The sequence below is a fragment of the Rhea pennata genome, chromosome Z (genome assembly GCF_028389875.1).
Source record: "Rhea pennata isolate bPtePen1 chromosome Z, bPtePen1.pri, whole genome shotgun sequence".
Lineage (NCBI taxonomy): Eukaryota > Metazoa > Chordata > Aves > Rheiformes > Rheidae > Rhea > Rhea pennata.
In genome coordinates this window covers 16,056,340-16,068,191 of record NC_084702.1, presented here as the reverse complement: position 1 = coordinate 16,068,191, position 11,852 = coordinate 16,056,340, and the positions used below count along the sequence as shown (strand labels likewise).

Genomic DNA, 11,852 nt, shown 5'->3' with positions numbered 1-11,852 from the left:
CGCATCGCACACGCGTGCACACACCACACACACACCCCGCACACGTGTGCACACGCGTGCAGACCGTGGCACGCGCGTGCCGCGCCGTCACGCGGGGGAGGGTGTGCTGGGGCTGCCCTGCCGCGCTGGGGGGAGGCCCCACGGGGCAGGGCTGGTTTCGCCTCCCTTGTGCTTTCCTGCTCCTTTTCCCCAGCGGGGAGGTTGGGCCCCTTCCTAGGGGCTACTTCCGAGGACGTGGCGAAGAGGGGTCCCTTTTTTGCCAGCAGGATGGTGCGGACCATGAGACCTGATGACATCAACCCCCGGACAGGGCTGGTGGTGGCTCTGGTCAGTGTGTTCCTGGTGTTCGGCTTCATGTTCACCGTGTCTGGGATCAAGGGAGAGACCCTGGGGGACATCCCCCTCCTGGCCATCGGGCCAGCGATATGCCTACCTGGCATAGCTGCCATCGCCCTCACCAGAAAAACCGATGGCTGCACCAAATGGCCCAAGAATAAGTGTCCATGCTGCAAGCAAGCCAAGGACCGGGACATCATGGAGCTGCTGAGAAGCCCCTCTGACCTGGAGTCGGGCAAGGGGAGCTGCAATGAGCTGGCCAAGAAGGCATACCTGAAGGACAAGAGGGTGCTGCAGGGTGATGATTCGGTGTCCATCTGCACGACCACCACCACTGCCACCACCACGGGCGAGTGCAAGAGCCTAATCAGAAAGGTGGAGCAGGAGGAGATATTGAGATACCTGGAGACCTGTTACCCAGAGATGCCAGAGAATGTGTTCGTGGGAGATGGATCCACATTCAGTGCCTTGGAGAAGACAAGCTCTTCTCCCACCAGGAACAATGCTTCCTGCCTGGACATTGAAGACAATGCTTTTGTTGCTCCTAAAGACAGTATCATTGTCTGCTCTTATAATGAGAACAGCACTTACGACAGATACTGTTGTTACATAAACCCCACTGGAGTAAGCTCAGACCAGGAGACCATAATGTGAATGATGCATATTTTCTATGTATGTATGTATTTATACCAAAACTACAACTCTCAGCTCTTGATAGGGGAAAATATAGCTGACTGCACTGCATGGGACAATCCTGATACTATTACAATATAACCTGCTATGTGACTGATACTCAAACCTTTTGTGCCTGAAATACTCTTTCTGTAAGTAAACAAGCATGTTTAAAGGTTAAAGATTTCAATTCTTCATTTTGGAAAAAAATCCATTTTTATGATTTTATTTTCTCCCCTTTCCTACCTTTTGCTTTAACTTTGCATATTTTATTCAAGCCCTTAGACACATTGGTAGGGGGGCATCAGTGGCTGCAGCTAAGATCAAAAGCTAAGTCAAAAGTTTGTAGAAGAGAATGTGGTTCTCTGTGTATGAATGGGTCTTATGAAAAGTGTCACTTTGTTTTGGGAGGGATGGAGAGGTGCCAGCAAGCACTCTATTAGCTGGCTGATGTTTGGGAGTGACAAGGTGATTTGTCTCTCCACATTTCTTTCTGGTGGGATTTTACTTTCCTCTGCTTTAGGAGATGACCCTATGCTGACCCTATGGGCTCTTCTCCTGAAGTCTCCTACCAGCTGTATAGTCTCAGGAGAGTTTTCAGAGGCTAATCCACCATCAATAGCATGAAAGGTACCTATTCTAGCTTCATCCCTCACTGGGACTGAACTCACTGGAGTGCTTCTAACACCTTTGGATTTTATAGCACACTCAACAAGAAGATTATAACACAATCATGATACAGTTCTTGCAAAGACCAAGAGCAGAAGTCAGTGGGTTCGGGATCTTAAACATATTTTCCAATACCTCTGCTGTCACTTAGGAAATAGAATCCTATGGGTTGTGTTTTGAGTGGGACTGGAGTTATCTGGAAATGTTATCTTCATGTCTCTCTTAAAAATGCCTAGTGTTTCTTTGTAGCTTACGAAGGGTTACAGTCTGTTAAGTGGTCTCAAAGCCAAGCTCTACCAGGGGGACAGAAAAGAGGACCTGGCTGACAGGTGTTTTAGTTCATTGCTCATGGATATATAGAAATAGAAACATGAAATAAGGATATATAGAAATACAGCCATAGAGTAATAAGAATTAATCATTCAGTGCCTTAGCCCGAGGTTCATGTGCAGAAACACTAATGCCAGCTGGTCTATTCAAAAATAAATTACATGTTACATGCAGTATATAAAATTCTATCTGGGAGCTACAACGTAGAAAAGATGAGAGATGCTGTATAATATAAAGCATAATCTAAACAGCTACTTCAAGCATTAAACTCTTAGGATAATGGTTACTAAAGCATTGAGTAATTTACCAGAGTCTCAGAAAGTCCCCCAGTTTCTGTAACTGAACTACCAAAACTCTGAAAAGCTCCTCTGTGGTGGAAGACTTAATAACAATTCTCACTTCCACTATTTTTAATCAGCCATAATTTGCACCAAATATATTGAAATATCTGAGTAGGAAAAAAGAAAATCTGCGTTTCTCTTGCAGTAGTCTGAAATGTCATGTAGAAAGTGGTTTCTCTGTAATGAACTATTCTTTGTTGCCTGTGGAAATACTTGGAAAGTGAAGGAAAACTTTATGCATCTGCTGGGTTTGTTTGTTTGGAAACTTACGTCAAATTAATACAGACAACCAGTCTCTAAAGAGATTGGCAAAAGGAGGAAACAGTTTTTCACATATGTCAGTTTGATTTCCCTCAGTCAGACCAAACAAGTTGCTATTTATACACTGTAGCCAGGCTTTGGTGGGGCATCAGGATAATATTGGGATACAAAAAACAGATGTGAGCTAGTTTGATTCAAGCAATGCTTCTTAATAGGTGGCTTCAGGCAATTTTGCTGCTCTGGTATGCAGCAAAGTAATGTGGGAATAAACAAATGTTCATTCCCTATACAGTCCACATTTCATCCACTGAGCAAGGAAATTTCATAGAAATTGACTGTCTAGATGAAATGCTCAGCTCCTGTTCCCACATAAAACTGTGCTGCGATTGTCACAGAGATCACCTCCTGTGAGCTTAGTCACAGCTGGGCCTTATTCTGCCGTGTGCTGAACATCTCTCTGATGACACTGGAGAGTCTTATTTTATGACCTCTGAAGTCAGTGGCTAAAATAGTGCTGATGTATGCGATGTAGAACAGGGTCTTTAACTGCTTTCAGTTCCCAGGGGAAGCAGGTGAGGGTCTCACCCCGTTATGATGAGGGTACAGCATCACTGAAGACTTGGCTTGCCAGTAAAAAATGGACTACCAGATAGTCTGAATTACTGTTGGCCAGGGTTGACAGCAATTCTTTGCCTTGCCTGAGACAGCAGAGTGTTAGTCCCCTGAAAACCTAGTTTTTGTACAGTTTGTCAAATATATGTAGGAAGAGGTCAAGCTTTTTTCATTTTATCTAGGATTCGATGTTCTCTGTCAAAAGTTATATGGGCTTTTATAGGGCAAGACAGTAAACTCTAGTGACAAACAGAATGATTAGTATACAGTGTGAGGCACAGCCAAACAGTTCTCAGTCATCAGTAAACATATGGAATGCTTATATTAAAGCAAAGTTCAGTGGAAGTGAAGATTACCTACAATATAGAAAGAGACACAAAAAATGTATGTTAAAAACATGGCATTTACTGGCAACATCCTCCTTCACTTGATTTAACTCAGATAAGATTTTGTGCTAAAACACAAGAAGCTAGGCTAATTTCTAGGCTAAACTACCATGTCCACTAAGTTTTCCTACTTAACATGTGGGATTCTGAAAGTAAAGAGATATAGTTGTATTGTCTCTGAAATCTTTCTCTGTGAATTTTCCTTTCTTTTTCCATAGTTCAGCACAGAATGACATGGAAATGGGTAAATTTGGCCATTTAAAATGAACCTTCTTTTTTAACAGAATAAGCTTTTTATATACGCTGTAGATTTTCCAGTGAAAATCCACTGCTTACTTAGTCAAAGGCACCATGACAGCAGCAGTGCCTCAAGCTTTTTATGCAGATACCCAGGTCCAGACTAGAGAATAACTGAAGCTGTATTTTCGTTCAGCTCATATGGTCTCTTCTTACTGTCACTAGAACTTGTAGGACCAGTGCTGATCTTGTAACAAACATGAATAATTATGCTGCTTTTCATATGGCAGCTTCTGCTTGTCCTGGATCTGAATTTGACTTCAGAGTACCACAGCTTTAGGTCTGATTCCATGAACTAGAGATGAGAGTGTCTTTCTGCTCTTGCTGCCTTTGTAACATCTCTAGGTTAAAATTCCACTTCTCTCCTCACTGTCCTCCTTGTATTAGAGCTCTGCCTGAGGAACTAAAGTCTGGTCCCGTTGAAGTCAATAGACACACACATTGCTTGGTCACACAGGATGGGTGGCAGGGCATGTTCTAGTATGTGAAGAAAGGCAGTATAATAACAGCATTTAAAGATTTCTAAGTTAAACTTACTTTTAGAGTAGCATTTGTCATAGTGCTACAGTGGAGTTTCTTTTTTAGAAACAATTTAGAAGTTACATATGTCAAATATATTCAGGGGAATATTGTGTTGTTTTGCTTAAATATTTATTGTCATAAACAGAATTTCTATAGTCATACAGACTGGTCATTAAAAAACCTTTAATATGAAATTGGGAACTTTAATCAGACCTAATCCATCATTAGTTTTCTCACCTCTGCTGAGGGGTGATTGCATTGTTCAGAAAGCAGATAAGAAACCAAAACCAGAGTGTGCGGTTTGTACTCCTGAAGTGCTAAACCTTAGCTGGTCCTTTTTGGCTAGAACTAAATGAGAGGGAGGTGTGTGCTTGGGTTGTGTCCATGCAGACCAGTTTTGTATTTTTAATCTGAGTTCTGCAGATATATGATGCTTTTTCACATACAGATTTTCCTCCCCATCCCATCTCATCCACCTCTCCCTGTCCATGTCCCAGTGACTATTTTGTGATTTTGTGTCATACTGTGATTATCTACCACTGATTATGACCTCACGTACAGCAATTCTGCTAATACTTACAAGACTGCTCACAGAGCAAGGACCTACACTTTATCAGGATTATGTAATTTGATCATGCATCATCGATCCAATTTCAGCTGCTACGTTAAAACATCCAACTAAACAGTGCATCAAAAGCCTTAGATTTTGTATTGTTGTGTAATTACTATTTTCTTTGCATTGCTGTGCTGTACAGATGGGCTAGAGATGGGTTATTATCAGGACTCAAAGTCACTTCCAGACTGGTTTTCAAGAGCATATAGGGACTGATCTATTTATGTACAGAGGACAATCTGCATTCAGAAACTTAAAACTCAACATATTGCCAGTAATGCCATATTGCTAGAAAACGCAGTTCTAACAGGAAAGACTTTCCTAGTCCTGAAAAATTTCTGTGTGAGTTTCTAATATCAATAGTATTAAAACACATAGGAGTTTCTCCCAATAAGAAGAGTTATTTTCCTGACACATTCTTAACACGACATGGGCATTAGCTGCTAGGCAGCTGGCACTGAGCCCAGCTTTAATCTGCCCTCTGAGCATGGACCCTCAGCTGGGACGACTGCAGTTGTTCGTTGCTTGCTGGTACTGCATGCCTTTCTATCTCTTGCATTTAGAGACAATACGCAGACCAAATCGAGGTTTCGCTCATGGTGCTTGGAGACAGAACAGTTATCAGTAAAGACTACCCTTAGTTTACCGGTTTTATTCATCTCAAAGGAGGAGTGTCAGACCCCATATTCTCTTTACAAGTTAAGGAGGGACAAACATTGTGTTTTTTAAATCATACATTACTTTCTATTTAGAAGTATTGTCAGATGCATTCGGAGACATTTATGCTTAACTTTTTGACTTAAAAACACTACATCACGCATAGAAGAATATACACTAGACATCTACTTTCAAGAACAGGTCACAAAATGTACAAATGAACAGGTCACAAAATGTACAACATAACCATTTGAGATCTGCTCCAATAACCTCTTAACACCTCTACCTAGCAGAAACAGGCACCTCAATATTTTTGGAAAGCACGGATTCAAACCCAAATTTTCTACTTTCTACAGTTGCAATCTTGAAGCTCTAAAGTTCTTTGTTTCCTTTAGGAAGGTTCTTCCTTAGGTATCTTTACCAGAAGAACTCTGCTGTGTCTTCTAGAGCACAGTCCTCCAACAGGATTCGGAGAATCTAAATGTCCCCAAACCATGCCATTATAACCACAGTGAAATCCTGTCTTCGTTAACTGATGGCAAACTCAGATTTTCCAGACTACTTTGTGTTCATCAGTTTCCCAAACCCTTAGTTTCTGTACCTCATCCTAATGAGCTGAAAAGAGAAAAGGGGGTATTATAACCATTTGAGAAAGGAAAGGAGCCCGGAAAGGCTTTGGAGACAGTATTTCATTTCTCTGTTAGATGAATTGTGCGGTAGTCTGGTCACAAAGGCAGTATATTCAGTGTATTCCTCAGTAGTATGTAGTTTCCTTCTGGTAGCTTACAGTGAGCAGGGTCTCCCAGTAGGGACACAGTTTCTTTCCGTCTGGAGGCAGAATGCAAGAGTTACAGAAAGAATTCGATGTGTAGCAGGTTGCTTGCTGATCTATGCACTGCATATGCATAATATTCAGAGGATATGAGGGCTAAGTTTTCTCTCAATATCTGACCCTATTCCAACATTTGATATGTTATTTTTATTTTAAATTGTTATAATCACAGAACACAAAGGTAAAAAATCTCATTTAAAAAACAACAACAACAACCCAACCCAAACCAAATCAACCCAGCCAATAAAAAGATCCAGGAATGCCAATCTGTTTTCATATCTCATTAAAACCTCGAATAACACATCATTATATTTTACTATGAATTGCAGTAATGACCATTAGCAATTATGAAAGGACAGGCCTAGAAAGACACATTTAAAAAAACCAAAGACTCCAACTAAGGAGGTCAGTTCAGAGGCAAGGGATATATATTAATAGCTACTAGGGGTCAGAGTGAGGTGGATGCTCTACATCCTAGGCATTTTCCTATCAATCTCTTCAAATATGACTCTTCAAGAAACCACGCATCCTATGACTGCACATTCATAATATGTACTGTAGGGAAAGAACATCAGATTTAATTTCAATTTTCTTCAAACAAATTCCCTTTTCTGGTTTGACTTCACTGTTATGGGGAAAAGCAGGCAATTTTTCTGTCTACACAAAAAACACGTTAACTAGAGACCCTATGCACATATCTGTAACAAGCTAATGCAGTCTAGGGATAACTTTTCAGTGGCAAAACTGAAAGTCTTTTCCCACTGCTCAGGTAGAAATAAAATCCAGAAAGTTTTATACCTGGAATAAACATTAACCTATTTTTTCACTTGTTGGGATTTGTAAAATGTTGTGGTTATTCAAACTGCTCTTTAACATTCAGGCTCTAACAATATAGTGAAAGTTTATCAATTATATTCAAGACTTTAATAACTCGGTTGTTGCTTTGTTATGCAATTTATTCAATGTACCTTCCTGCATCCTCATCTGTATGTAGATGGAGCTACAATAATCACAACACACAATCTCTCTATAAAATTACCATTTCATGAATAAAATATTAGTATGCATTGCATTGTTTTTCATGACAGTAGTCACTGAAAGGGTGCTGACTGAGGAATTGAAGGCAACTGAAGAACTGAAGGCAGCCATAAAGACCTTCAGTTCATTGGGTCTTTCATTATAATTGTTTTCTCATTTTCTAGTAGGTGTATAATTACTAAGAAAGGAGTAACACACAGCAGATATAATAATATATTATATCCACTTTTAGAAAAGAAGACTTGCTAGACTAGCTCACTAAGTCCACCTCCGGGTTGTGAATCTATGTGGATTTAAAGTGCTGCACAGATGAGCTCTGCTCTGGTTATCAGACTTCAGCATGACCAAATGACAGTCACTGGTCAGCTTTCTGCATTGCCAAGGTGAGGTGGACTTCAGCCAGCAGCTTGAGGGGCAGCTGTAATAAACTTTCTTGCTACATTTCCTAGATAGTCTACTGTTCTACTAGTAGGATAATATCTGAATATAGGATAGATCTGAGTAGGATAGAGGCCTGTGGCTAGTGGTGTATCCCAGGGCTCAGTACTGGGTCCCATCCTGTTCAGCTTCTTCATCAATGACCTGGATGAGGGGACAGAGTGCCTCCTCAGCAAGTCTGCTGATGAACCCAAGCTGGGAGGAGTGGCTGACACACCTGAGGGCTGTGCTGCCATACAGAGAGAGCTGGACAGGCTGGAGAGTTGGGTGGAGAGGAACCTCCTGAGGTTCAACAAGGGCAAGTGCAGGGTCCTGCACCTAGGAAAAAATAACCGTAGGCACCAGTACAAGGTGGGGGCTGACCTTCTGGAGAGCAGCTCTGCAGAGAAGGACCTGGGAGTGCTTCTGGATGACAAGCTGACCATGAGCCAGCAATGTGCCCTTGTGGCCGAGAAAGCCAGTGGTCTCCTGGGGTGCATTAGGAAGTGTTGCCAGTAGGTCAAGGGAGGTGATCCTGCCCCTCTACTCAGCCCTGGGGAGGCCTCATCTCAAGTACTGCATCCAGCTGTGGGCTCCCCAGCACAAGAGAGACATGGAGCTACTGGAGAGAGTGCAGCTACGAGGATGATCAGAGGGCTGGAGCATCTGCCCTATGAGGAACGGCTGCAAGAGCTGGGCCTTTTTGTCCTGGGGAAGAGAAGCCTGAGGGGGGATCTTATCAATGTGTAGGAGTACCTGAAGGGAGGGTGCCAAGGGGATGGGGACAAACTCTTTTCCGTTGTCCCATGTGACAAGACAAGAGGCAATGGGCAGAAACTGAAGCACAGGAAGTTCTGCCTGAGCGTGAGGGAGAATTTCTTCCCTGTGAGAGTGACGGAGCACTGGCACAGGTTGCCCAGAGAGGTTGTGGAGTCTCCTTCTGTGGAGATCTTCAGGGCCCGCCTGGATGCAACCCTGTCTGCCATGGTGTAGGTGACCTGGCTGAGCAGTGGGGTTGGACTAGATGATCTCCAGAGGTCCCTTCCAACCTTACCCATTCTGTGATTCTGTGATTCTATGAATTTGCAGTAACATTAGTCACAAATATAACTCCACACAAGGATATAGATTTGGAGGTGGCTACATGGGCCAGCATTTTGGTTTGCAGATGATATAAAGACACCTTTCTTGTAACTTAATGTGACGTGCAGTATCACTCTGTATGCTATCAACGGGATCAGGAACTTAGAAGATGTTTGCACAGCCCAGACCTGAAGGATTTGTAATTGTCAGCAGTTTTGTGACTTTATATTCATTTGCACTAATCTCTCTCTATATGGGTATATTTGTAGCTGGACATGTTTAATACACACGTATAGGTGCTTACGTGTACACATGTATATGTGGCCACAACAATACAGAAAAAAAACGAACCCTGTAGTTATGTCATCTCTAGGAAGCAAAAGCAAGGCACATTCTGCAGAATTTATACTGCAACTAGATTAATCTTTGGTAGATTAAATGTGTAGTACAATCTCTATTGATTACCCTATTTTATTTAATATTGTGTTTGAGTATTTATGTACTTCCCAAAGAGTGAGAGCTGTCAACTGGACAAGCTTGCTAATGCTCATCATTACCCATATATGTTTAGAAGACTTTATACTCAAAGACATTCACTTTAAAGCTTTTAATTCAAAAAAGAAGCCCTAAAATAAAGTAGATGCATTAAAATTGCAGTAATGCCACAGCAGAATATATAACAGATCATATACTATTACATTCATGTTTGATAAAAGACCCTATGATATGACCTTTTCTAAAAAAAAAAGGTAAAACAAATGCTAAATCACCAAAAAAGGGCAAACTATACACCATGCAGCCCTGTAATACAGAAGAGAGTTTCAAAACATCTAGATAACATTTGTATAAAGGAAATAGTTGTGGTAAAGGTTACCACTGGGCTCTGAACAACAAAATTTTTGTCTTGCTAAGATTACAGAAAGGTAGCTGTACTATATCATGCACTAATATGACACTGAAAGGTATAGAACAGAATCTTTAAAGCTTAGAGAAAATGTGAAATAAATTTTAAATTTAACTTCTTAAAATTCAGATGGATTCTATGTTGTGATCTAAAGTGATAAGATCAGGTATATGTGCCAGGCTGTAATTCTGGTCTCATTCAAATGGCTGTTTTGAGACAGAGTTTTACCCAGAATGTTTTTTTTCTCTCTGTCTCTCTCTCTCTCTTTTCTTTTCTTTTTTCCACCCATTTTTTTCTGTGATTAAGACTTCTGTAATTAAGAAGGATTTAAGTTCTCTCTCTGTTAAACATCTCCAAAAAATCTAACTTTATTGCTGTGTTTACTTCCCACAGAAGCTATACTGCAGTGTGAATCTCTTATTACAATCACATAGTGTATATTCAGCATTAAAAACGTGCTGACTATATGGGAACATGAACAACTAGTTAACTGCTTGTTTAAGCTGAACAAACTTGCACTAGAAAAATTGCATCTACATGCATATTGTTATACTTTGCCTCAGATCAGTCAGACTCTGAAAAGTAAAGGAACAGAGTAAGGAGCAGTAAATGGAAGTATGTTATATATAGACCTTCTTTTTCACCTCCTTTTCCATTATACAGTCCAGATCATGTTACGATGGACCTGCTGTGCCTTTCTTTCCCCATTTTGTATATCTGGTTCTGTTAGATTGTTTGCTAATCAGTTTAACAGGACTAGCTAAAACCTTCAGAAGTAGATTAGCCCTGAAGAGTGATTTGTTGCCATAAATAAAATCCTAAAAAGTGCAAACAGGGTCCACCATACATAAGGTTTGTCTTTAAGGAAAGTCAACGCCAGCAACGCTACTGAACCACTCATCAACAGATTGCTCCATTTGCAGTGATGGGTCTCTTTTCACAGGAAGTATTTGCTTAGGAATGACTTCTTAAAAAACCATGCCTTAAATTACAGAGTGACTGAGAGGGCTCCCTAATTTCATAGTCAGACAGCTATCCAACAATACTACACCACAGCCACTTCTCTAGGCAAGTCCATAATATAAGCTAATGTCAAAAGTAGTATTGCAGAAAGGACCTAGAGCAGCCAAAGACTGCTGTACAGCCACAAGAGCGGTTATAATGCTCTCTACTCTGTTTAACAACAACATACGATGTTTCTCATTTTTCTGTCACAGTTTTCAGATCTCTGCGCTAAGAGGGCAAATACCATTGAGTGTTGTATCTATGAGTCTACCCCAGGCTTTCTTCCTAGTGGTGGCACATAGCTGCAATGATTATATGTTCCAGATGGTGGAGACAAAATGAAGTGAGAGTGCAAATTCTTATTTTGGACTTCTGTCCACTATGGTTGTACTGCCTCCTTCTCTTTCACCAGGACTTATTTTATAACACAATGTTTTTTTACAACACAATACACATTTAGTTTTTTTTTTCCTTTGAAACTATCAAAATCCCACACCCACAGTGCTTGTCTCCCCAGTAAGTAGCAACACTTCACTGTCCCTTTCTTTCTAGTGAGAGCAGCTTGCAGGCTGAAATGCCCAGCCAGGTGTTTTGGAGCTGATAGATGCTGCTTGCAGAGGGTTTTCCAGGAAAGCAAATCAGCAGCTAACTCTGCCCTCATACCTTGTGATGCTGGCCCCGAGATGTATTTTGCCCCGAGATGAATTTTGCTTTTTTATATATTTTCTGCCACTGGTGGGAGATAGATACCAATGATCCAGAGAAAACATTCTGAGCTAATACATCCACAAGGCCAAACACTATCTGTTTTCTTACTCTTTGAAAATGTGTCATGATGGTGCAAATCCACAAGGTGAGCTAGCAAACTGGAAGCGGG

General features: G+C 41.1%; 1 protein-coding gene across 1 annotated transcript; it reads left to right on the top strand.

The window, feature by feature from the left end:
• Positions 1-267: 267 nt before the first annotated feature.
• On the top strand, positions 268-990 carry TMEM215 (transmembrane protein 215). The gene has a single exon (XM_062600463.1). It carries the CDS (start codon positions 268-270, stop codon positions 988-990), a length of 723 nt encoding a protein of 240 aa, XP_062456447.1.
• Positions 991-11,852: the final 10,862 nt, after the last annotated feature.